Source organism: Rhinatrema bivittatum, chromosome 14, assembly GCF_901001135.1.
Source record: "Rhinatrema bivittatum chromosome 14, aRhiBiv1.1, whole genome shotgun sequence".
Taxonomy (NCBI): domain Eukaryota; kingdom Metazoa; phylum Chordata; class Amphibia; order Gymnophiona; family Rhinatrematidae; genus Rhinatrema; species Rhinatrema bivittatum.
The window spans coordinates 8,401,252-8,428,718 of NC_042628.1; the positions used below are offsets into that span (position 1 = coordinate 8,401,252).

The following is a 27,467-nucleotide window of genomic DNA, read 5'->3' on the forward strand; positions in this document are numbered from 1 at the left end:
GGATAACTATTAATCCAGTTAAATGGTGGGCTGAACTGGGGCATTACAGGGTGTGGCTGTGTCGTTAGTGTGGACTGATGCGATAAAAATATGAATGAGTAACGCTGCATGCAAATGTAGTGTAAATCAGCTCATTAATATTAAATTTGGATTAACATAAATTTTCCCCTCCCCCATTATGTAGTTATGTTTTTGTGTTACTCTGTGGGAGCCACGATGTACTGTAAGCCCCTGCAGACTGCCACAGAAGACCACTCACGAGAGAGTGGCATCACTGCCTGACAAGGCTGCCTTAACGGTGAGGTCTGGCTGGATGTATGACATACAGTAGCTCATAATAAGTGCAATAAGCTGCAGCTTAATTAAGTGCAATCCTGAGAGTCCCCTGGCCTAATTTATATGGCCACCCTTAAGAAAACAGGAGATTCAAGGCACTCTGTTTGGGCCGACCATGAGCAGGGAGAAAATAAGATGGCCGCCAGAATGAGTGAAGAGCACTCAGAGTGAGAGACAGACAGCCCCTATGAGGAGGGATATGTAATACAGAGCCAAGAACCTTTAAGAGCTGAAAGTCGCTCCTGCATGGAACAGCCTCCCAGTGGAGGTAGTGGAGACAAAAATGGTATCTGAATTTGAGAATGCATGGGATAAATAAAGGTGATCTCTAAGGGAGTGATGAGATAAATTGGACAGATGGGTAGACTAGATGGGTCATTATAGTCTTTTTCTGCCATGTTTCTGTGTTCAGAGCCAATATCACTGCAGTGAAGGGTGAGCTTACAGAAACTCTTTCTGACCATAAATGGGACATACAGGGCACAGGAAATCATGTAGATGACAAACAAAAGGGCAGGCTAAAAGCATGGTGGAGCTACAGACAAGCACGCAAGAGTTAGAAGTTAAGTAAGGAGATGGTGATGGAGAAATTGGAAGACCTGGAAAACCACTCCAGGAGGAACAATCTGTGGGTTCAGGGGAATCCAAGAGACACCTGAATTTGGTGACTATAATGATGTATTATTGAATATATGCCAGGAAATCCTTAAATTCTGGAGGTGGAGGTACTGAGCATACAGCGATAAAAATAGAGCAAGCACATAACTCACTGAGGCCTCAAAGAGTCAACCTTCTTAGAAACATTGTCACACATCTCCACAATTTTCCCATGAAAGAAAAAGTCCTAGCATTATGTGAGAGGACTTCAGGATTGAGATGTACAATGAAACCTCTCCTAGAATCTTGTAGTTCAGATGAGACTTTAAATAAGTTAGAGGATTCCTGAGCAAAGAGAATATGAGGCACAGATAGCTGTAACCCTTTCGCCTTCAGTTCACATGCATTCAAATTTTGGAAGAGGTTTGGAATCCATAATGGATGGCAGCATGGCCATAATTATTTATTTAATTTCTATTCCACCTTTCAGACACTTCAAAGCGTACTGCAGGTATCTGAATGTAATCAGTTGTTTTAAATAGGGACGTTTTTGGAGGAAGGCAGTGATTGATTAAATTGCTTGTACAGTGGGAAGGTGACGGCATCCTGATGAGGTAGCCACCATCTTTATAATTCTTTTAAGGATTCCAGAAACAGGTGAGTGATGAAATACAAATTTGTGTGTGAAGTAAACTTTGAAAAATATATTTTTTTTAAATGTTTGATATATATTCTTTGTTTAATGAAAGTTATAGTAACACCTGGGGAAGGTTGTGGAGTCCCCCAGAACATGAGCCTCTCTCTCTCTCAGGTGTATGGAAAATGGATATCTTTGAAATTAATTTTGGGTCCTGTTGAGCGAATGGGGATACAACTAAAAGAATATTAGCCTCGGTCAGGATTAAGGGATAAGTACATGTTCTGGTTGTTTCAATTTAAAGATTTTACATTTTTTAACAAATCCACTGAACTGGTACATGATACGTTAGAGAGTGCTTGAGACTGAATGTGCTTGCAGCAGCCCATTGCCAGGCAAAAGGTATCAGATTACTGAACATTTACATTTGATACCGGATTCACTTAAGATTGCACTTCTCACACCTCATTTCTTGCATTTTTTGAATGTTATCTGAGTCAAATATTTGATATGGTGGTTATTATGGATTTCTTTGTTTAAAAAAATATATATATTTGCAAAAACTAGTAATTGTTATCTATATATGTACAATATATGTGGTCTTCCCATCTAATCCACTAACTTACTTCTACATATCAAAATATTTATATAGAAGCATCCAATAACATAAAAAACCCCATATCATTTGCTAAATGTTCTTGTTCCCTATTCCAAAGAACATTACAAGACTATAGAAGAATATCTATGTCTCCATATGGATGAGAAAGAGGAGGAACACATGAATAATCCTGCTGTTTGCCCCATCTACCACGGCTGTCTCGCCACATGCGTATCTCATGAAACCACCAAGGGTTTCCACTAACCATGTTGGTGACGGTCTTCACAGTGACTTCGTCTCCTTTGTCAGACTGAATCTCGGCAGCGAGGAAGCCTTCTTTCTCGTCCTTCACCCAGCAGGACTTCTTGATGTCGTACGGCTTGCTGAGTGCCTCGAGTTTCTCTTTCTCGGGGGTCTCCAGGAAAGGCATGGGGTCCACATCGTCCCCACATTCTCCTTTGTATGCACCCGGCATCCTCAAATTAGATTTCGGGAACAGAGGGTGAAGTGTAGGGTTGGTGCTTCCGACGTGGCTGAAGAGCAAGAAGAAAGCAGAGATTTAGTCTTGACTAGCAGGGGTGCAGAGAAGCAGATTCCCCGTCGCACCCTGGTTTCTGTAAGCTTTGCCGTAGAGCGGTTTCTCCCTTTTGGCATCCTTCTCTCTTCCCCACATCCCCTTTCCCCCTCTCCATTTCCAGCATTCCTCCATCTCTCTCCCTCTCATCCCCCTCTTTTTAACCCACTCCCTGTCCAGCATTCCCCCTTCTCTCCCCCACACCCCACTCCCTGTCCAGCATTCCCCCTTCTCTCCCTCTCATCCCCCTCTCTTCCTCCCTCTCCATTTCCAGTATTCCCCTTCTCGCTTCCCCACATCCCCCTCTTTTCCCCAGCTGCATTTCCAGCATCCCCCTCTCTTCCCCCTCTCCATTTCCAGCATTCCTTCTTCTCTCTCCCTCTCATCCCCCTCTTTTTACCACACTCCCTGTCCAGATGTCCCCCTTCTCTCTCTCTCACATCCCCAGCTCCATGTCCTGCATTCCCCTTCTCTCTCTCACATCCCCCTCTCTCCTTTCCCACTCCATGTCCAGCATTCCTCCTTCTCTCTCTCTCACATCCCCCTCTCCTTTCCTACTCCATGTCCAGCATGCCCTCTTCACTCTCTCCCCTGGGCTGGTAGCTTCAGCACAGGCTGCACTTCTCCTCCCTCCTTTGGCAGTTAATCCCTGCACATGCTGGACTCCCACACAGACACCACTTCTGCATCTGCATCCAGGAAACTGCAACCGGCAGTGGTTTTCAGATTTGTTTTCGGGGTCCCAGTGGAAGAAAAACACTTACAGGAAGATACGATATGGACACTTTAAAAAAAAAAAAAGTGTCCACTTCGGCGCCCACTTTTTGATCGCACGCACAGGCCCCTCTCCTGGGCGCGCGATGCATAATGCAAATGAGGGATCACACTGAAAGGAGGCGCTAGGGGCAATTAGGCGCCCCTAGAGCCTCCTTGGCCCAGGAGAGGTGGCTGCCAGCGGGTTCAGAAAACGGACGTTCAATTACACGAGAGTCTGTTTTCCAAACCCGCTGACAGCCATGGGTTAGGAAAATGGACGCTCGTACAATTGAGCGACTGTTTTCCTGACCTGCCGGCACCGTTTTTATTTATTTATTTTTATTATGATTTTATCTTTTTGATTCCTCCGACTTAACATCACCAGGATATTAAGTCGGAGGGTGTACAGAAGAGCAGTATTTTCTGCTTTTCTGTACACTTTTTCTGGTTGCTCAGAAATTTAACGCCAGTATCCCGGGCGAATAACTAATAGCGCTCATCAACATGCATTTGCATGTTGATGAGCGCTATTAGTTTCCGGGAGGATTGGAGACACATTTTTGATGCGCTAAACCCCTTCCTGTATAAGGGGTAGTGGACACGCGTCGAAAGCACGCATCAGCCCAGGCACACTTTACTGTATCAGCCTGTTAGTTATGTTACGTTACGCTTTCTAATACCACTTTCTTCCAAACGAGTTTGACTTAAAGCATCAAATAGTTAAAAGAGGACTTGGCCTCTATGACCCTAACAATATCATCTTCTGAGGGGCGTTTTCAGCAAGTGAGGATGAAAAGCAGTAACAATCACTTCCCATTAAGAGCCAAGCAGAATTAGACATTGTGACACTACTTGTAAACCATTTAAGCAAGCACAGCATAAAATAAATATTATAATTTAAAAACAGGATCAGATTTAGTTTCCAGTCTGTTCTAACCACCTTCCAATCTGATCAAAATAAGGAAGTGCTATCCCCGTATCAGATCTTCTCTTCAGTCACTCTCTTCCCACTTCCCCTGCTCATCGCTCACACTCTCACCGCCTTCTCCAGTCTCCACTGCTTGCACTCATCCCCCCCCTCACTGCTCAGTCTCATCCCACCTTCCCCCAGCCCCCATATCTCACTCTCTGTCCCTCTTTCCTGGCCTTCCTTGCCTGCAGTCTCACCTCCCCCAGCCCCCACTGCTCATCCTTCAGGCTCTGGTGCTTTGGGAAGCTCCAGGCTCCATGTGATTCTCGGTGCCTGCACTCCGGCGCTTCCCAGAAATCGTCATGAGAACAGGATAGGGGCATGGGCACCATGCAGCTCAATCTTCTGTTTCTAATTCATTTCATATCCCGCTAGGTGCTTCCTCCAAAGCTCCTCAGAACAGCCGGAATGGATGACCGCCATGATGACCCCTCTAGGTTTTCCACTTTGGGCAGGTACCCCGTTCGTGTCCCCCACCACCCTCATCTTGGCACTGGTATCAACACTTTTCAAATAATCTATTGCCCTGTAGTGCTCTTGCCTTACTTTTTCTTCTACTTTTTAATTGTAAGGGCTTTCCCTCACAAACTATGAATACATTTGCAAGACAGATATACCAGAGTAGCTTCCAGACTAAATGAATGTACTTTTAAATTAAACTAAGATACATTTTCCATCTTAAGGAAAAGACTAGTTTGCCTCCTGTTCATTAGAAATTGAAGATCAACAGAGTTGAAGTTTTAACAGTGGTACAGTTTTAGCATTTTATAATCTATACTGGGAGCAAATTTCACCAGCCCAGGCAATTGGACTGCAGCTGCTGTTCCTGTGACCAGGCTGCTTTCTGGAATTCAGAAAACTCAACATATGCATGCATTTTTCCTCTGCTAACTTAACCCCATCTCCCAAAGCACCCCTTTTACCCAGCAGGTAAATATAGCCACCTAGCGACATTAGGCAGATAACCAGGGTGGCTCATGGAAAAGTAGCAGTGCATTGGGGGCAGGCTACTTTTCCATGGGCCACCCGGTATTTACCCGCTCAGCAGGGGACGGCTGAGCAATTCCTGAGTTAGCCCACTAGAAGCTGCTGAAAATTGCCCTGAGAATGACAAAGGTGCTGTCAGTTACCTCTGACCCAGACTACCCAGTCTTTAATAGATAGCAATAATAGTGTTGCTATGGACTTAGCTGCTCGCAGTTCCTTTCCCTCTCCCTGGATGAGCTTTGCTCATACACGCTTGCAGTACCAAAGCAACTGTCCCCCACTACCCTCTTTCCTCCACCCCCCAGTCTTGCACAGATTACCTACCAGGACTGAGCTGGAAGATGTGGCATGCTTAGAAGGGCTGGCCAGCCTCTTTTATACCCCCCTCAGGGGTCGGAGGCAGCAGTTGCTTAGAAAAAACGCTTCTGATCGCATAGCTCAGCTGAGAGCCCTGCTTGGACAGAGTTCCTGTCCCTCAGGACAGATCAATTCAGTACCTGTTTCTCTGGGAATTCTCAACCATCTATTACCCATATAGGGAATCTCGAAGCCGCTTGGCAGCAAGAACCAGACCGAGGGTTGAAATATAAAATGGGCCTGCTTAATCACTTCTTTATTTTCTTTTTAAGGACACGGCACTGAGCTAGTACAGCTGGCCTGGTGGCTCTTCTGCGGGCAGCGGCACAGGGAAAGGGGGTGTCCCAGGCCTGTCATTTCTGTTGCTAAAGGCAATAGCACATGATATAGCACTGCGACAGCTTCACAGAAAGCTGCCCCTAAAGTCCCAACTTCCTACCTACAGGATACTGACGGCCCTCACCCTGGGAGGTGGGTATCCAGGGGGAAAAAAATACCTGAATGGGAGGGGGGGGGGGGGCCCTATCAGATCATGTGACCTGGCCTGGAGACCAAGAGAAGTTGTAAGTTAGGGATCCTGAGAGCTCGCAGTTTTTCAGTCTTTCGGTGTCGCCCTAACATTTTCCAGACCTGGCTCCGATGGCTGTAACATTACTGGGTACATTTTCAGTCGGTCACCTAACCACCGATGTACGTGGGTTTTGGTTTTTTTCTGTTTCCGTGGGAGGGAGTTATTTAGACTTTGTTTCTTTTAATGTTTGCTTCGTTGTCTTTGCTGAATGGAAATAAACATTACATTTAAAAGGCATAAGGCAAAGAGAAACAGTCCCCTATATAAATATGTGCATATAAAAAAAAAATGCATGCATTCTGTTTTTTTTCTACCAAAACGGAAGAAACTAATGAACATCCCTAGATATTTTTAGTAATATAAATATCAAGCAAATACAGCTTTGTTACTATGTGGTATAGGTGTGGGTTACACATTGATTTACATTCACTAGGACCACTTTTATGTGGGGTACACATTTGTAAGGGGTTTATACACAAAAATATGGTATATATTTTCAAGAAAACTATAACTGCACAAATTTACAAGCAGAACTTTGCTGCTCAATGGTGTTTATTCTAATAACATGAAAGAGGATTATTGTTGTTATAATATGATGCGGGGGCTATGATTTTTTTTAGTGGGATGCAGTATGATTGATATGACTGAAGTATGAATGGTTTTTAACAGGGGTGATGGTCTAATAGCATAAGAACATAAGAACATAAGAAAATGCCATACTGGGTCAGACCAAGGGTCCATCAAGCCCAGCATCCTGTTTCCAACAGTGGCCAATCCAGGCCATAAGAACCTGGCAAGTACCCAAAAACTAAGTCTATTCCATGTAACCATTGCTAATGGCAGTGGCTATTCTCTAAGTGAACCTAATAGCAGGTAATGGACTTCTCCTCCAAGAACTTATCCAATCCTTTTTTAAACACAGCTATACTACCTGCACGAACCACATTCTCTGGCAACAAATTCCAGAGTTTAATTGTGCGTTGAGTAAAAAAGAACTTTCTCCGATTAGTTTTAAATGTGCCCCATGCTAACTTCATGGAGTGTCCCCTAGTCCTTCTACTATCTGAAAGAGTAAATAACCGATTCACATCTACCCGTTCTAGACCTCTCATGATTTTAAACACCTCTATCATATCCCCCCTCAGTCGTCTCTTCTCCAAGCTGAAAAGTCCTAATCTCTTTAGTCTTTCCTCATAGGGGAGTTGTTCCATTCCCCTTATCATTTTGGTAGCCCTTCTCTGTACCTTCTCCATCGCAATTATATCTTTTTTGAGATGCGGCGACCAGAATTGTACACAGTATTCAAGGTGCGGTCTCACCATGGAGCGATACAGAGGCATTATGACATTTTCCGTTTTATTCATCATTCCTTTTCTAATAATTCCCAACATTCTGTTTGCTTTTTTGACTGCCGCAGCACACTGAACCGACGATTTCAATGTGTTATCCACTATGACACCTAGATCTCTTTCTTGGGTTGTAGCACCTAATATGGACCCCAACATTGTGTAACTATAGCATGGGTTATTTTTCCCTATATGCATCACCTTGCACTTTTCCACATTAAATTTCATCTGCCATTTGGATGCCCAATTTTCCAGTCTCACAAGGTCTTCCTGCAATTTATCACAATCTGCTTGTGATTTAACTACTCTGCACAATTTTGTGTCATCTGCAAATTTGATTATCTCACTCGTCGTATTTCTTTCCAGATCATTTATAAATATATTGAACAGTAAGGGTCCCAATACAGATCCCTGAGGCACTCCACTGTCCACTCCCTTCCACTGAGAAAATTGCCCATTTAATCCTACTCTCTGTTTCCTGTCTTTTAACCAGTTTGCAATCCACGAAAGGACATCGCCACCTATCCCATGACTTTTTACTTTTCCTAGAAGCCTCTCATGAGGAACTTTGTCAAACGCCTTCTGAAAATCCAAGTATACTATATCTACCGGTTCACCTTTATCCACATGTTTATTAACTCCTTCAAAAAAGTGAAGCAGATTTGTGAGGCAAGACTTGCCCTGGGTAAAGCCATGCTGACTTTGTTCCATTAAACCATGTCTTTCTATATGTTCTGTGATTTTGATGTTTAGAACACTTTCCACTATTTTTCCTGGCACTGAAGTCAGGCTAACCGGTCTGTAGTTTCCCGGATCGCCCCTGGAGCCCTTTTTAAATATTGGGGTTACATTTGCTATCCTCCAGTCTTCAGGTACAATGGATGATTTTAATGATAAGTTACAAATTTTTACTAATAGGTCTGAAATTTCATTTTTTAGTTCCTTCAGAACTCTGGGGTGTATACCATCCGGTCCAGGTGATTTACTACTCTTCAGTTTGTCAATCAGGCCTACCACATCTTCTAGGTTCACCGTGATTTGATTCAGTCCATCTGAATCATTACCCATGAAAACCTTCTCCATTACGGGTACCTCCCCAACATCCTCTTCAGTAAACACCGAAGCAAAGAAATCATTTAATCTTTCCGCGATGGCCTTATCTTCTCTAAGTGCCCCTTTAACCCCTCGATCATCTAACGGTCCAACTGACTCCCTCACAGGCTTTCTGCTTCGGATATATTTAAAAAAGTTTTTACTGTGAGTTTTTGCCTCTGCAGCCAACTTCTTTTCAAATTCTCTCTTAGCCTGTCTTATCAATGTCTTACATTTAACTTGCCAATGTTTATGCTTTATCCTATTTTCTTCTGTTGGATCCTTCTTCCAATTTTTGAATGAAGATCTTTTGGCTAAAATAGCTTCTTTCACCTCCCCTTTTAACCATGCCGGTAATCGTTTTGCCTTCTTTCCACCTTTCTTAATGTGTGGAATACATCTGGACTGTGCTTCTAGAATGGTATTTTTTAACAATGACCACGCCTCTTGGACATTTTTTACTTTTGTAGCTGCTCCTTTCAGTTTTTTTCTAACAATTTTTCTCATTTTATCAAAGTTTCCCTTTTGAAAGTTTAGCACGAGAGCTTTGGATTTGCACACTGTTCCTTTTCCAGTCATTAAATCAAATCTGATCATATTATGATCACTATTGCCAAGCGGCCCCACCACCATTACCTCTCTCACCAAGTCCTGTGCTCCACTGAGAATTAGATCTAAAATTGCTCCCTCTCTCGTCGGTTCCTGAACCATTTGCTCCATAAAGCTATCATTTATTCCATCCAGGAACGTTATCTCTCTAGCGTGACCCGATGATACATTTACCCAGTCTATATTGGGGTAATTGAAGTCTCCCATTATTACTGCACTACCAATTTGGTTGGCTTCCCTAATTTCTCTTAGCATTTCACTGTCCATCTCACCATCTTGACCAGGTGGACGGTAGTATACCCCTATCACTGTAGTCTTCCCTGATACACAAGGGATTTCTACCCATAAAGATTCAATTTTGTATTTAGTCTCATGCAGGATGTTTATCCTGTTGGACTCTATGCCATCCCGGACATAAAGCGCCACACCTCCTCCCGACTGCTCCTCTCTGTCATTGCGATATAATTTGTACCCCGGTATAGCACTGTCCCATTGGTTATCCTCTTTCCACCACGTCTCTGAGATGCCAATTAAGTCTATGTCATCATTTACTGCTATACATTCTAATTCTCCCATCTTACTTCTTAGACTTCTGGCATTAGCATACAAACATTTCAAAGTTTGTTTTTTGATTGTATTTTTATTCTGCTTTTTAATTGATAGGGATAAGTTAGAATTTTTTAGCTCAGGTGAGTTTTTAGTTACAGGCATTTGGACTACTTTTCTAATTATTGGAACCTCACTGTCGGGATGCCCTAATTCTAGTGCATCATTAGTATCCTTTAAAGATACATCTCTCCGAACCATGCGCTGCTGAGCGACTGTCGGCTTTCCCCTTTGTTCTAGTTTAAAAGCTGCTCTATCTCCTTTTTAAGGGTTAGCGCCAGCAGTCTGGTTCCATCCTGGTTAAGGTGGAGCCCATCCCTTCGGAAGAGACTCCCCCCTTCCCCAAAAGGTTCCCCAGTTCCTAACAAAACTGAATCCCTCTTCCTTGCACCATCGTCTCATCCACGCATTGAGACTCCGGAGCTCTGCCTGCCTCTGGTGACCTGCGCGTGGAACAGGGAGCATTTCAGAGAATGCTACCCTGGAGGTTCTGGATTTAATCTTTCTACCTAAGAGCCTAAATTTGGCTTCCAGAACCTCCCTCCCACATTTTCCTATGTCGTTGGTGCCCACGTGTACCACGACAGCCGGCTCCTCCCCAGCACTGTCTAAAATCCTATCTAGGTGACGCGTGAGGTCCGCCACCTTCGCACCAGGTAGGCATGTTACCAGGCGATCCTCACGCCCACCAGCCACCCAGCTATCTACATTCCTAATAATCGAATCACCAACTATGACGGCCGACCTAACCCTTCCCTCCTGGGCAGTAGGCCTTGGGGAGATATCCTCAGTGCGAAAGGACAATGCATCACCTAGAGAGCAGGTCCTTGCTACAGGATCCTTTCCTGCTACATCTGGTTGGTGCTCTCCCATTATGAGACCTTCTTCCTCCAAGGCAGCACCAGGGCTGCCAGTCTGAAGTTGGGACTGGACTACTATGTCCCTGAAGGTCTCATCTATATACCTCTCTGTCTCCCTCAGCTCCTCCAGGTCTGCCACTCTAGCCTCCAGAGATCGGACTCGTTCTCTGAGAGCCAGGAGCTCTTTGCATCGCGTGCACATGTACAACTTCTCACCGGTGGGTAAAAAATCATACATGTGACACTCGATGCAAAAGACTGGGAAGCCCCCCTCTTGCTGCTGGACTGCTGCCTTCATCTCAATTTTGATCAGTTCCTAGTTAAGTTTTAGGTTGCTATGGGAGTAGGAATGTGTCTAAGTTCCTTTAAATGTATTAGTGAATTCACTATATGTCTGGTAGTGGCCTACTGGGGTCTGATCGAATTCTCAATAAAGTTTTTGTTGATGGGGTTTTTTGTTTTTTTTGGGTTTTTTTTTGTGCAAGTGGCACCTGCCTATAAATTAAGGGATGAGCTTGGGGTGGGTGGGCGAGGGGTGGGAGGGTTGGGAATTACAAACAGTCTAACTTTAGTTAGTCAGCCTGAGTGACTCACAGCTCCCTTGATTAACAAATGTTGTTCCCTATTCAAACCTAATCACACTACCTCAACACCTTTCCAAGGTGAGTAACTGAGCTGAAATATTCAACTTTTTTACTTTGGTATATACTGCTCCTAGCTTATTTCTAGCTTCTGGCTACTTTTTTGTTGGGTTTTTTTTTTTTTTTGTTTTTGTGGTTTTTTTTGTTTTTCAATACAATGCACTCAGTTATTTATTACATAAAACACTTAGCTCTTTAAAAGTCTGGAGGACACTTTAATAGTCAGGCAGACTTTTTAAAAAATAAACACACTACCTACTGCTACCTTATTGACTGACTATTTAAAAATGCAAACAGTCTAACTTGTTTTATTTACTGACTGACTATTAAAGGCACAAACACACAAACACACTAAATAATATTCCCAAATAGTTAACTTTGCCCCAATACTTTTAAAAAAGTCAATGTCAATGTCCCAAGCAAAAACTTACTGATTCCTTTCAGCCACCAGCAAGGTGATCCTCTCCTCTCAGTGTTTAATAAAAGCATTTTCATTGGAAAATGTATTTTAAAGTAGTAAAAAATGTTTTGGGGGGTGTGCAATATATCTTTCGTGTTACTATAGATAGAGACAGAGATATACATACTCACTAGTGATAATAAATATATCCCCTAGGTTCACTGGCCTTCAGGATCTTTTTGTTTGTTTGTGGACATTAAAGACCACTGACATTTATATAGAAATAGAAATCCTGCTCTGATCTGTTTTTTTGTTGGGGTTTTTTGTTTGTTTTTTACAAAGTTTATCATTCTTTGTAGATAATGTTTGTAGCTTTTAATAAAAGTCTGGAAGGTAGCAACAGTCTAGAAGGTCTTTTTAGTTCTGAATGCTAGCCATGTTAAAATTAATTATGTTTTCAAAAGTCTGACAGTCTGTGCTAACTGTTGAAGGCTCATTCTCAGCTGTTCTGAGCTGGCCCTCTTGGGGGAGATCAGTGCCCTCCCAAGAGGGGGTGAGGGGGTGGTGGTGAAGGTAATGACTATGAAAGCAGGGTGGAGACCCACATTCCATGCTCTGACCAAACAAGGACAGAGAAATCTAAGACAGGCTCTTAAATATCCCAGTAAGTCAGACAGCAAAGCAAACAGAACCTCTTTCCCACTGGGATCACGTGGGCAGCAGGGATAACAGATCATTTCCCAGATATATTTTGCATTTTAATACAGGAAGCACATAAGAAGGAATTATTTCCTCCGGGCTGCGGTTCATTTCTCCACTGCGTGGAACAAAGATAACCCGCGAAGCTCTCCCGCAGTGGGGTTGCTGTGTCACGGGGGCCGCACTTTATAAGCAAAGCTCTCTGAATAAAACTGCAGATGTAGTGCAAATTCTAAATAGTAGTGCTCTAATAATGTGCTAGGTTTCCCCCGTGAGGTCTCGCACTGTCCCGTGGTGACGATGTGGTCCAGCCATGCTTCCTCATATGGCCCTAATATGAACGCCAAGCAAATAACGAAAACCCGTCCTCTCCACCCACGCTCAGCTTTGTGGCTAATATTACACCCCTTTATCTAATTAAACCCCCCCAGAATTTACCATTTAAAAGGTCATCCAAGCCAATTCAAACAAAGTCTGCGAAGTTACCATATCCCCTGCCCCTTATACTGTTTGAAGGAGAAGATAAGGATATTTGGGGGGAATTCAGGGCTCTCTTTCAGCAGATGTGCACCCAGCTGCTCTCTGACCTCCCTGCTAAGTTGGAGCAGTGGAGAGAGGAGGCTGGAAGGGTGCAGACAGCACATGTGTCATGCCCCAGCTTACTGAGAAAATAGCTGCTAAATAGAAAGTCTTGTTCTTGCCCTATAGGTGCAGAGAACCGTATGTTTGCGCTCTACACTATCCTTACTGACAAGTGCTTTCATGGGGTGGTGAAGTTATTTTTGTGGTTCTTTAGCGTTACCTTTTTTCTGTTTCATTGTTCCCCCCGTATAGGGAACCAAAAATCTGCTCCCCTATTTCCTAAAGTTACAAGGTGCTTCTGTCTGTCTCAGCTGCTCCAGCCTCTCCCCTCACAAGCAGTCTCCAGGGAACAGGAGGGGAGAGGGTGGGGGTGAAGCTTGGCTGGAACAGTCACTCTGCTCCCCGATCCAGCCCCTTCCCTCCTTTCTTTCCAACTCTCCCCCATCCTCCTGTGCTGAAAGGAAGAGTGAGGTTGGAGTGGAGAGAGAAGACAGTCAGCATGTTTGATCCCTCAGAGATCCCTCAGATCAAACCAAAGATGATTTTGATATAATTCCTGGATGGCGTGATGAAATTCTTCCAAAGGGACTTATTTTTATACAAAGGTTTTTTGCACCTGCAAATGTGATAAACCATACACCAGCTACAAAGATCTGCATGTGTTATGGAAGTCTATAGCTGCTGCTGTCCCCCAGATGGCAGAGAGGACATTAATTTCAGTTCACAGAAGCCTTGACGACTGGCACAAGTTTCAAACTTCTGCTAATTCAACCCCATTTTGTGTCTGTCACCATGCATCCAATATATGCGCATATATTTCTCTGTGTAATTAACAGCATGACAAACTGCGATGCTGAGGGCATTTTCAGCTCACAGAAGCTCAGATACTCGCAAAGGCAACAGGAACTTTCTCAAGAAAATATAAGAAGGATGGTTGCACTATTTCAATTCCAGATAAAGTGATATTTCACAGCTAAATTTGTAACTTAAATGTCTTTACTTGATAAATAATTTTCATAAGGATATGAATAAAAAATTGACTTTTGCATTCTGAGAAATGTGAATCTTTATGGAAAATTATGCAAATTTGTCACATAATTGCTGCAGAATCTTGAAAAATCTGCAACTGGAAATCAGGGGCTGTGGTTATGGAGTCCATAAACTATGTCTATATTGTACAACAAAAAACATGAAGGTTAACAACTTTCCTTATGTAAGAAATTATTTTTATTCTATTTGTACTTAAAGATTGTATGTTTTCTGCAGTGAGGTATAAACTCCAGGCTTTGTCTCAGCGTAAACCATAACAGAACATGTTTCAGCTTGAATGGCAGAACATGTAAAGCAGTGAAACTGGACTGGATCTCGGAAAAAGAACCATTTGTAATCCCCTCATGGCATTCTGGAGCCCAGGCTCTCTCTTACGGGTTCTGCAGTAGCTATTCTGGTGCCCAGACGCCAGACTGGAAGACAAAATACCTAGAGCTGGGGGCCAGGACTTTATTCTGAGTCCTGGTCCCGTGTTTCCACACAGATACCGTGAGCTTAGTCACCATCGATTTATTTATTAAAAAAACGGGGAAATGTTGGGAAAATCATTGAAGTATTCACTTCAGACAGTCCTGAGTTTCTCTTAGCCAGATTCTTATGGGTTCCTAGTTTAACCAGGAAACACCCAATAATAGCAATGCTCGCCTGTCAGGTTTGTGTTTTCCAATATAGATATTGCATAAAAAGCTAAAAATTAGCAAGTGGATTTCTCACATTTCTCTGCACCTCTTGTCAGTTTCTCACTGCTCCTTGGCAGGTTCACACCAGGCAAAACCGAGGAAAAGAGAGAGAGAGAGAGAGAGAGACTTGGGGAGGGGGTGGAAATGAACAGAAGAGCAGGAGCCTGCCTGCTGCTGAGGATGCTCTGGTGTTCTCCTGCCTTAACCCACCTGCAGGCTGACTGCAAACACGTCTGGATCTCAAGGCCAGCTGCCCTGTCCCACCCTGCAGACCGTCGCTTTGCTCCCTAACCTGTGCTTCCTTGCAACGAACATCATTAAATTAGCTTGGAAAAGAGATTGTGGATGCACCAGCATAAAACACTTCATCAATGCCCTCCACTCCAACCGCACACCCACCCACGGACACCCCTCTTCACCCCAATACTTGGAGGCAATTTACAAATGAATTCCCACGGGTAAAGGAGAGTTTATCCACAGCAAAAAACAAAACAAAACTGAAAACTGCGTCTCCCCCCCAAATCGCGCCCCATGCGAGGAAAAGCAGGCGACCTGCCTAAGGTGCACCTTTCCCCCTCCCCCTCCGGTAGGGAAAAGGAACAGTGGCAGGGGTAGGTTTAGGGCAGCTCCTCCCCCCCCCCCCTAAGTGGGCACACCTGCTTTACGCCATGCGCTGGGCTGCACCAGCACCGTATTCGGGGTAAAGAAGCCCCTGCGGACCTGGGCCGCTGCAAGATTTCCAAACTTTGAAACATGGCTTGCAGGCCCCCTGGACCTGCCAATGCAGCGAGGAGCAGGAAAATTGCTTTTCCCCCATTTACAGACTGGGAGTCTTCAGATACCAACATAATTGTGACTGGCGTAAGCTTGGCCTTGATCACTACTGAGGCCGCGCTGCTCCCACGACTTCTTATGATGGCCATTTTGAAACTTTTTACTCCTGAAGGTTAATATACAGGGGGGAAAAAAAAAAAGCTGCTTCTTTTACTCTCTCTGAGTGTGATACTCTTCCCTCTGATTGCAAAGACTGGATAAACGTTCACACGCAAAAGCTGCTGTTAAAGGGCCAGTGCTGCTTGCCTTTAAAAGAAAGTTTGCTTTTAATATCTTTAATGGCTATGATCTCACCCGTAATATGCAGAATATCTCTCTTTTCATACTGAGCACCTCGGTTTTCTTACAACCCACGTTCTCTCACACTCATTCTGTGATCTCAAAGACACTCACACATGTCCCTTACACTACTGCCACACTTCCAAAGAGCAGTCAGCTGTCATCAATCACCCCCCCTGATGGGTGGGCGTGTGGAGCCCCTGAGAATATCTCCAGGACTCCTAGGTATCTGCTGAGCCCAGCTGCGTGGGCCATAAGTTGGTCTGGCTCCGCCCCTTGCCCGATGACATCACAGCAGCAAGTGAGCCGCCCCGAAGAATCCTGCCGCGGGTGGCAGGGCCTTACCGAAGAGGGCGATGATGGAAGGGACGGGAGTGGTGTTACTCCGTTTATGCTTTCACGGAGTCTGTTTGTATTTAACTGGAAAATGGGGGAGGGGGTTGACAGTTTGTCCAGTGTGAGAAAGCGGGACTGGATATGTTGGGGGGGTTGATTTGATGATGTTTTATTTAATTGGATATTGAATTTTTTTTATTGTTTATTGTATTTATTATGTATTTTATGCTTATGTGTTATGTATTCTTCATGTTGTAAGCTGTTTTGAGTTCTTATGAAAGAAACATGACATACAAATCAAAGAAGAAATGCCTCTTGCTTAACAGAAGTGATGTGATGGGTATAGCCATTAGCCAAGTTCAAGCTTGATGTCATTTTTAATTAGAAGCCTATTAAGCAGCCTTCTCCTGTCTGTAAGCACTAAGGATCTAAAATTAATCTGGGGTGGAATCAGACCCCTTGAGACCTGACGGGGATTTCCTTCAGCCGGGCACACCCGTACCATGAGGCCACGGGTTATTCGTAGCTCCGTCTGCCGAGTGCTGACTGAATCCCTCAAACTGTCTCCCAGGCTGTAGGCCAAACAGATTAGATGTGACTGGTGTGTTCTTTTGGGAGTGGGTGTGCTGCAGTGGTTAGGAGATCTGAGTGACCTGGGGCTGGTCCCTCGATCTCTCCTTGTCTCTCGCGCCTTTTTTAGGGAAAGGGATTCTTCTTATTATTAGTAGTATGTTCTTCACCGTTCATGGCTGTGCCTTCACGCCCAGTCAAGCAGATTTACAGAAAGGTGCAGCAGAGCTGCTCTCTAGGTGTGAAACCTATTCACAAAACTTGGAGTGGAACAGAAACTGAAGTACTAGGAAGCTCGGACAAATCCTGGTCAGGCCTGCTGGAATAGATGTCTGAAGGACATCACATTCAGCAGTGTTTCCCAACCACTGGGCCTTGAAACGTGAACATGTCTGCCATGGAAGCGTCACCAGTGCCGGATCCTCAGATCTGGAACAGCAGCTGGGCTCTCGGCTCAGAACTAGCAGTGGCTCTTAAATGTGGAGGAGCTCCTCTCTGGGCACAGGTGTAATCATGCATGCCCTCTTCCTAGCTCCAGCATGAGCCCCAGAGTGTGATAACTAAGGGGCAGGGTGCAGGGCAGGAAGAGGTGGGGGGCATGCACCCACCACTGCATGTCCTCATCTTCCCTGTCTGAGTCCTATCCTCAGGTGAATGAGAAGGGGGAGAGTCTGCGCTCAGCCCTGGATGTGACTCAGTTCGTGTGGTGGGAGCAGCAGCGGTGAAGGAGCTAGGCAAATGTTTCCAGAAATCAGAGATCTCTCTGCTCCAGGAAAGAAAATGAATGTGAACAGTAATAACAGAAATACAGTTTACATCAAGAAGGTATTTGATGTGTGCTTGTATTTATTAGAAGTTGTGCAAATAAAATAAAGAACAGGATGAAAATACTGCAGTTTCATTCAATGTACTGGTGTGAATTCGGAATAATTTGATTATTATTCATGTACCTCTCTTTCCCATCACTCGTTTAATGATTTATGATCAAGAAACATATTTGGGAAGTCAGGTGTCTGTTTCAATATATATATAAATGATCTGGAAAGGAATATGATGAGTGAGGCTATCAAATTTCCGGATGACACAAAATTATTCAGAGTAGTTAAATCACAAGCAGACTGTGATACATTACAGGAGGACCTTGCAGATTGGAAGATTGGGCATCCAAATGGCAGATGAAATTTAATGTGGACAAGTGCAAGGTGTTGCATATAGGGAAAAATAACCCTTGCTGTAGTTACACGATGTTAGGTTCCATATTAGGAGCTACCACCCAGGAAAAAGATCTGGGCATCATAATGGATAATACTTTAAAATCGTCGGTTCAGTGTGCTGCAGCAGTCAAAAAAAGCAAACAGAATGTTAGGAATTATTAGGAAGGGAATGGTTAATAAAACGGAAAATGTCATAATGCCTCTGTATCGCTTCATGAATACTGTGTACAATTCTGGTTGCCGCATCTCAAAAAAGATATAGTCGCGATGGAGAAGGTACAGAGAAGGGCAACCAAAATGATAAAGGGGATGGATCAGCTCCCCTATGAGGAAAGGCTGAAGAGGTTAGGGCTGTTCAGCTTGGAGAAGAGACGGCTGAGGGGGGATATGATAGAGGTCTTTAAGATCATGAGAGGTCTTGAACGAGTAGATGTGACTCAGTTATTTACACTTTCGAATAATAGAAGGACTAGGGGGCATTCCATGAAGTTAGCAAGTAGAACATTTAAGACTAATCGGAGAAAATTATTTTTCATTAAATGCACAATTAAGCTCTGGAATTTGTTGCCAGAGGATGTGGTTAGTGCAGTTAGTGTAGCTGGGTTCAAAAAAGGTTTGGATAAGTTCTTGGAGGAGAAGTCCATTAACTGCTATTAATCAAGTTGACTTAGGGAATAACCACTGCTATTAATTGCATCAGTAGCATGGGATCTTCTTAGTGTTTGGGTAATTGCCAGGTTCTTGTGGCCTGGTTTGGCCTCTGTTGGAAGCAGGATGCTGGGCTTGATAGACCCTTGGTCTGACCCAGCATGGCAATTTCTTATGTTCTTATGCTTTTATCATGTAAAGGTTCTCCTTAATAAAAGGCTGCATGGCACGAACCATGAGCCCCTGGTAGCATTATTCTACATGGTTTCTGTTATGAGAGTTCAAGCTTCTGCCTTTCAGCTTGGAGAAAGACAGACTGACTGCTTCTTGCAGAGCTTCTCTTATTTGGCCTAGTTTTTGATTGTTTTCCCAGTTTATCTCCGAAGTGTTTGCCTACCTCTGTAGCTACAGATTATTTTCCCTGTTTAACTCCGGTGTGTATGCCATTGCCTACCTCCATAACTCATCGCCTGTACACCGCTGTGATCTAGTGATTCTCACATGGAACGATGGTATATAAAACACTCAAATAAATAAAGATAAGAACTGCCAGCCTGGTCAGACCAAGCCCAGTATCCTGTTTCCAACAGTGGCCAATCCAGGTCACAAGTACCTGGTAGGATCCTAAATAGTAGAGAGATCCTATGTGGCTTATCCAATGGCTTTCCCCAATAGGTGAATTTTAAGACCCATGTGCGTCTGCCAACTCTCACACATGGATGTGGCGATTTTATAACATACGCACATATATATGCGCATGTGTGTGACTGTTATAAAATAGGCTCTATGCACATACATGTGCGCATGACTTTATATTGCTGAGCACATGTGCATGCAAATGCTGCCTCGATCCTATAAGTGGGGAGGATTTTAGTGGATATGCGCGCCAACGCAATTACCTTTACCCCACTTCATTCCCAGTTCGCCCCAGTAAAGGAGAAGACTTCCTATACCCCCTAACTTGCCTCCCTTTGACCCTATTAGCCCCGACCCTTAAAACCCTGCTGACTAGCCTAGTTTTTTTTTTTTTATTTTATTACTAACACGCCATGCATAGCAGAAGTAGTTACACGTTAGGGGACCCCGGCGAGCTTGTGCACGTAAATACTTACGCGCAGACTTCATGTTACAGACTCAGCCCTCCCACGCCCCGCCCCTTTTTTTGAACTTTGTGATTTGTTCACGTACCAGAACGTGTGCGCGTACTTGCACGGTTTTTAAAGAATTTGCATGGCGCACGCCGGGCCGAGTCACGTGCACATCCCCCGGCTTTGGTGCACGTAGCGCTTTCAAAATCCACCAGTCAGTCAGTGGTGAATAATGGTTGATGGACTTTTTCTCCAAGAACTTGTCCAAACCTTTTTTAAGCCCAGCTACACTAACTGTCTTTACCACGTCACATGGCAACGAGTTCCAGAGCTTAATTATGCACTGAGTGAAAAAATGTTTTTCTTTCATTTGTTTTTTTTTTTATAATTTATATCTTTATTGAGATTTTTAACAAATATTTAACATAAAACATGTTACATCACAATTAGGCAATCCTTTCTTTGAAAACCATAACATTCCCAAATATACTTTAACTAAAATTACCAAAAAAAAATAAAATTTTCCAAGTTAGGAACTAATAATAAGGGGGGTCTGTATAATGATAATACTTTTACTCATAACAATTAAGATATGAGAAGACAAACTTTATTCATTCAGTTCTATAGCCTCACCCATGTTTGATACTTGGTTATTTGCTAGACTAGATTTATCTTTCAGAAAATGTTCTAACTGCAGAGGCTCATTGAAACTGAATTTCTTACCCTTGAAATTAATAAAACATCTAGATGGGTATTTCAAATAAAAAGTTGCCCCAATTTCTAGAGTCTTACTTTTCAGTATCAAAAATTGCTTCCTGCGGATTTGTGTTACCCTAGCAACGTCAGGAAACATATATATCTTTTGACCACAAAACTGTATATCTTTATTCCTGAAAAATTTCTCAAGCATAATCTCCTTATCTTTCTCAGCCATAAAGGATAGAAAGAGCGTAGCTCTACTATTAATGATATCTATAGATTCTTCTAAAAAGGTGGTGATACCTAAGCTATTTTCTTCACCTACTACATTATTTTTCCGAAATGGAAAATAAAAAATCTTGGAAATGCCTGGGATATCTTTATCTTCATACATAAGAATTTCTTTTAAATACTTAACCAACATCTCCGTTGGAGATAATAACCTTGTAATAGGAAAGTTAACCAATCTTAGATTTTTAACCCTTAACATATTTTCCAGATTTTCCAATTCAAAATGTATAGAGGTATTATCCCTTACCAATGCATTCCCCATATTTTGTGTACCATTAACTTTTTCAGACAATTCATTAAGTGTAGTTTCTACTGTGCTCAATTTCTTACCCTGCTCCACAATTGACACTCTATTAACATTTACTAATGATGAGAGAGATGAGTTAACCTGAGTCAAATTCAGATCTAGCTTTACCAGAACCCTCCACAAGTCCGATAGAGTTACCTTGGTAGGATCTACAGAATTAATCTGAGTATTACCAAGAGTCACAGCAAGATTCTCCTCTCGTGCCTCAATTGAAACACTTTTGAGGCCCAAAGAGGGTTCAGGCTCATCTCTCACTTCCTGCAAATTCGTTGCACTCACGTGTGATGAATCCTTCCCGTCCTGCTGGACTTCTAACAGACTTGTTTGTGGTTGGAGGGGGGTGGGCTGATTGCCTGGACTAAGCGAGGCTTCAAACGAGTCTCGCAAATTGTCCATTGCTGGCAGTCCCTGCCGACTCACGTGGGCATCCATAGGGCCGCTTCTAGTCGTAGAAGGTGAAGATGTTGTAAACTTAGCCTTCCTTTTCCGACCCATTAGGTCTTAAAGGGGTCCAGTTCCTCTCCTGTTCTCCAAGTCAAAACCCGGCCTCAGTCCAGCCAAAGTCCAGTCAAAGCCGGTCTAAGCCGCGCGCGCCTTCGGCACGTGCGGCTTAGGCAACGCACCGGCGTCTCTCTGGTTTTAAACCCGGTCTCCTGGTGATGACGTCAGTCTCGGGCACAGCTGATGGTGTTAGCCTCTCTGCTACTCACTGCTCGCATTAAGCTGGTAATTAGCAAGCGTTTTCGCTCCCAATGACTGGAACCAGGGCAGCTAGTTGTCCTCTCAGCTTCACGACCAGACCCCACTGGTATGCCGGCGTCTCTCGGGTTTTAAACCCGGTCTCCTGGTGATGACGTCAGTCTCGGGCACAGCTGATGGTGTTAGCCTCTCTGCTACTCACTGCTCGCATTAAGCTGGTAATTAGCAAGCATTTTCGCTCCCAATGACTGGAACCAGGGCAGCTAGTTGTCCTCTCAGCTTCACGACCAGACCCCACTGGTATGCCGGCGTCTCTCGGGTTTTAAACCCGGTCTCCTGGTGATGACGTCAGTCTCGGGCACAGCTGATGGTGTTAGCCTCTCTGCTACTCACTGCTCGCATTAAGCTGGTAATTAGCAAGCGTTTTCGCTCCCAATGACTGGAACCAGGGCAGCTAGTTGTCCTCTCAGCTTCAGACCAGACCCCACTGGTATGCCGGCGTCTCTCGGGTTTTAAACCCGGTCTCCTGGTGATGACGTCAGTCTCGGGCACAGCTGATGGTGTTAGCCTCTCTGCTACTCACTGCTCGCATTAAGCTGGTAATTAGCAAGCGTTTTCGCTCCCAATGACTGAAACCAGGGCAGCTAGTTGTCCTCTCAGCTTCACGACCAGACCCCACTGGTATGCCGGCGTCTCTCGGGTTTTAAACCCGGTCTCCTGGTGATGACGTCAGTCTCGGGCACAGCTGATGGTGTTAGCCTCTCTGCTACTCACTGCTCACATTAAGCTGGTAATTAGCAAGCGTTTTCGCTCCCAATGACTGGAACCAGGGCAGCTAGTTGTCCTCTCAGCTTCACGACCAGACCCCCTCTTTCATTTGTTTTAAAGGCCCTACTTACGAATTTCATGGAGTGTTCCCGGGTCTTTGTGTTTTTTGAAAGAGTGAACAACTGATTCACATTTACTCTTTCTACACCTCTCATGATTTTAAAGACCTCTATCATATCCCCCCACAGCCGTCTCTTCTCCAAGCTGAACAGCCCTAACCTCTTCAGCCTTTCCTCATAGGGGAGCTGTTCCATCCCCTTTATCATTTTGGTTGCCCTTCTCTGTACCTTTTACAGATCAATTATATCTTTTTTGAGGTGTGGCAACCAGAATTGCATACAGTACTCCAAGTGCGATCTCACCATGGAGCAATATGCTTGTATTCATTCCTTATTTAATAATTCCTAACATTCTCTTTGCTTTTTTGACTGCCACTGCACACTGCGCCAAGGATTTCAAAGTACTGTCCACAATGATGCCCAGATCCGTTTCTGGGTGGTTTCTCCTAGTATGGAACCTAACATCAAACAAGTTCAGCGTGGGTTACTTTTCCTTATGTGCATCACTTTGCACTTATCCGCATTAAATTTCATCTGCCATTCGGATGCCCAGTCTTCCAGCCTCACAAGATCCTCCTGTAATTTCTCTCAATCTGCTTGTGATTTAATTACTGTGAATAATATTATGTAATCTGAAAATCTGACTACTTCACTTGTTCTTCCCTGTTCCAGATCATTTATAAATGTATCTGCATTTTATCAGGACATATTCTATTTTTATGTAGTTACATAAAAACATTTATATAATTAATCATATACATATTAAGGCACACTGAATGCCTCTCCCAGAGTACTGGAGTCAATGGAAGATGCGATGACTTGCCCAAGGTCACAGTAGGTATGTGGCAGGATTTGAACCGGGATCTATTATTCTAACCACTAGGCCACCCACAGCAGAGAACTTATGGCTTTGCTTTCCTTTTGGAAATCAGAAGGCATCCATGCATGCAGTAAGGTAAAACCCAGAGCCTGCTCCTAGCTCTCCTTCGGCCTCCCAGTGAATGCTAACATGCAGAGCCCATGATGTCAGAGACCTGAACACCAGAGGGAGCTGCAAAGAAAGGAAAGAATTTCTCAGTTCATGTAAAGCTATGCAAAGAGCATTTCCAGTGGAAAGAATATCTGGAAAGCTGCATTTTCACACTCCTTGCTGGCACTGTTAGTGCAGTGCATGTTCTGTCGTTGTCCGGGAATTTATACTGACTGCAGACCTCCAGCACTGTGAGCCCATGCCAGTCAGCCCGCTGTAAGGGCCAACTTCAATTGACCTCCCTCAGCAAACAGAAGCTGGGACATTTTGGTGGCAACAAAGGGGGCAGCCAGTAAAACACTTCTCAGATCCTCATCCGCAGAAGGAATTGCAAAGCCAAAAGATATGCCAAGCACGCCATGGAAAGTATAGGACTAAATATTTATTCCAAACACAGCAGGCTCTTGGGTGGGTCAAGTGGTCCTTTTCCGCCAACCTCGTTTGTATCTCTGTGTAACATTTCAGCTCCCAAACAGAACTGGCATCAGAGACCTTGCCTGGGAACCAAACCATTTGATCTGGGCTTTGACTGCATGTATACTTAGTATTCTCTTTTTCTTGGAGTCCCCGTGTAGTCTTTGTCTTGTTAAATTCAATATCCAACATGATTCTCATAGGCTTCCCCCCCCACAAAGGTTGCTCAATAAGTAGGCAGAGGCAGAGGCAAGATCAGAGGTGTTCCCTTCCAGAGAAGGGAACACCTCTGATCTTGAGCTTCTGCGTGCTGAGATGTTGTGAAAGAATTCAAACTTTTTTAGTGGCGTGGCCAGTCCAGTGGCTCAGTGATAGTGCTGGGTTCAGTTTCTGGGCCAGGCCTCACCTCTGCTCCCCAGGCCAGCCAGGGCTGAGGATGTCACAGCCCCTGTAGAGGAGAAAGCCCTCACTCAACAGTGACACCTAGTGACCAGTCTGGAATCCGCATTAGCTTGTGGCCCCTGGCTGAGGACCTTTTCTGCAATGGATGGGCTGAGCTGGAAGGAGGGATATGAAAATAGGGGACAAAACCCAGGAAGTTTTGTTATCAGTTTTTTAAATCACTTTTCTCCAGTGAGCTACAGCGTGGAAGTACAACAATATAAAATAACAATCAATAAATAACAATTAGAATCTGACAGATCCACAGCATCAGTCAGTACCAGTAATAAAAGCAATCCAGCCCACCACATTTCATTGCAAGAGATCTGGGCTAGAATCAGTTAAACCAGACTTTAGAAAGCTTCTGAAAGTAAGTGAGTACGAAAGCTCAGAAGAGGCCAGTTCCAATGGCACTAGAAGCCCAAAAGAGCAGGAGAAAACCAGCAGACAAAGGCAACTAAAAGCCTCCATCCCAGACTCTTCAGCAGACACTCAGTCCTTAAGGCTTTTTAGCTCTGCAAACTTTCCCACCTCTGATGCTGGTTTCCTTGCTTTTCCAGTATGGAAACGGATTCCCTTCCTTCTGTCTGGTCTACTGGTGACCATTCCAGGGAGTGCCCACTCCCCAATTATTATTTACTGAACTTTTATACCGCCTGTAAAATAAATTAACCAAGTGTCTCACAAATTGAAACCTGCATGATAAAGTTCAAAAACTACAACTAAGCAAGGCAACCATACAACATCCATTAACATTTCCAGTCTCCTGCCTAAAGGGGACTTTGAAATTGCTAACGTTTTACTTTAAGGCAGCCCCGGACTTAGGGAGCCAAACACGGAAGCCAAAGAGGAGTGCAGCTCTGCCCACCTGAAAGGAGAGACTCTCCCACTGTCAAATCTGCAGGGTCTCACCACCCAGACTCCAACCCAAAATCTTAAATCCAACCCTGGTTGCCAGCTGGTGAAACATTAAACTGGGAGTAGGCAAATTGTGGTTTTGTAGGAGGGTCAGGTAACCCTCGAAATTTGTGAAGCTCAAACTACAGAACCTTTCCACCAAAGAAGCTACTCCCGATTATTGCCTTTTACACATCCGTTCCAGCCTGGTAGGCTGTGTGGCTGAAGGAGCTGCATATCCTGCCCTTCCCCTGTTTCTGGAATCAAACCGGTCCCTCCCACCATCTCCCACTCTTCTCCCCACCATCCCAGGTTTGTCCTGTTGATAACAGGGAGCTGGGTGGCAGGGGAAGCTGAGGCGGAGTTGGGACTGGAGAAAGAGACAAGTAAGCATACCCTGGCTCTACCCCCAGCAAAAAAAAAAAATGCCAAAAATATTTCCTTGTTTTACATTGAATGTCCTGTCTATCCTGCCTGGATTGTTAACTTCAAAGAGCAGGAACTCTCTGTTATGTGTCTCTGTACAGTGCTGTGTACATCTGATAGGCACTGTAGAAATCATGTTAATAATAATAATAATAATAAATACAGGAGGCTGAGGGGGGGGGGGAGTAGGGAAGTACCACAGGTAAAGGGGCACTTTTAGCTCAGAGTGGGATTCGGGAGGGGGGGGGGTTACATACACATTAGGAGGTAGGAACAGCAAAGTTGACATCAGTGAAGATTTTCTGCTGTTTGTACAATGCACTCTACCTGAAGCTAGGTACAAATGATAAATGACCCTGCTAGTTAGACATTAAAAATAAGTTGTGTATATAATACTTTAAAAAGCTTTGGATTTTCCACTAACTGCATAGAAAATAAAATGCTTTTTTTTTCATACCTTTGTTGTCTGGAGTTTGTTTTATCTCTGTTGCTCTGTCTTGGCTTTCACTTTATTGGCATGACAGTTTCACATGTGTTTGCAAAGTAATATACAAAAGTATTAAACGGGTAGGAAAAGAAGGGGAAAAGCATTACAAAAGGATAAGAAATCAGGTAACGGTACAGGTTAGGGGAAGTACAGCATCAGGGGCAAGACTCTGGTTTTGCTGGGGGTCCCTGCTCAGGTTCCTATTCCGCCTAGCAGGATACTAAATGTGTTGCTGCTCTGGCTGCTGTTTCTCCTCTTTCCCCAGCATTGTAAAGAGTTGTTCTTGCTCATTTCCCTCCTGGGAAGTCTTTGGGAAATGTCTGCCTCTGATCTCTCTATTTTGCACAGCACAGCACAGGAGGAAATACTTTTTCTGTTTCTCTCTCTCCACCGTCACATTGCGTACAGATTCTGGCTTCTTGGCGTTCCCACTTCAGTTTTGCAAGGGATGGGATGCGGTTGGAGGAAGGGATGAAGCAGGGAAGTCGGGACACGGAAAGGGATGGGGGGCGAGGTAAGAGAATGGGGTGGCTTCCAGGGCTGTGGGACAAACAAATCTGCTGCACTGCGAAAAGAAAGTCTATTTAGCTGCTGCATCCCGGGAAAACGCCGACAGTGGAGGCGGAGCCCACCTTCGATTGGCCTTTCCCAAGGGCTGACGTCAGAGCCCAGCTTCCGCGGGAGATTTAAATCTCCCAGGAGAGGCAGATTTCTTAGTTTTGTAGTGAGAGCAGGTATTATAGTAGGAGCGAAAGGCTCTGGTGTGAGAGTGGGGTATTTTTTTTAATGGTTAACAGCGAGTTGTAGTCTGTCTTTTACGTTTTTTGTTTTTTTTAATTCTCTAGGATTTTCTGTGTTAAGTGGTTTGAGAGGGGTTGTTTAATCGCATGTGGTTTTTCTTTTTTTTTTTTTTTTGAGTATGGCATTCTAAAGGTTAGAGGGACGAATGGTAGTGAGCGTTTGCTAAAATGT

The 27,467-nt window shown here is 44.1% G+C and overlaps 1 protein-coding gene across 2 annotated transcripts in view; it reads right to left on the reverse strand.

Moving 5' to 3' along the window:
- Window positions 1–26,980, reverse strand: part of LOC115076303 (myosin-16) — a 74,270-nt gene extending 47,290 nt beyond the window's left edge. Inside the window, exons 1-2 of one of the 2 annotated variants that reach the window (XM_029577584.1) lie at window positions 26,466–26,980; window positions 2,434–2,701 (exon numbers count right to left, since the gene is read on the reverse strand). In XM_029577584.1, coding sequence (XP_029433444.1) covers window positions 2,434–2,643 — 210 coding nt within the window. In that variant the 5' untranslated portion in view covers window positions 2,644–2,701; window positions 26,466–26,980. Of the gene's footprint in view, window positions 1–2,433; window positions 2,702–5,779; window positions 5,821–26,465 lie in introns of those variants that run through there. The other variant, XM_029577583.1, reaches the window with a different exon arrangement.
- Window positions 26,981–27,467: the final 487 nt, after the last annotated feature.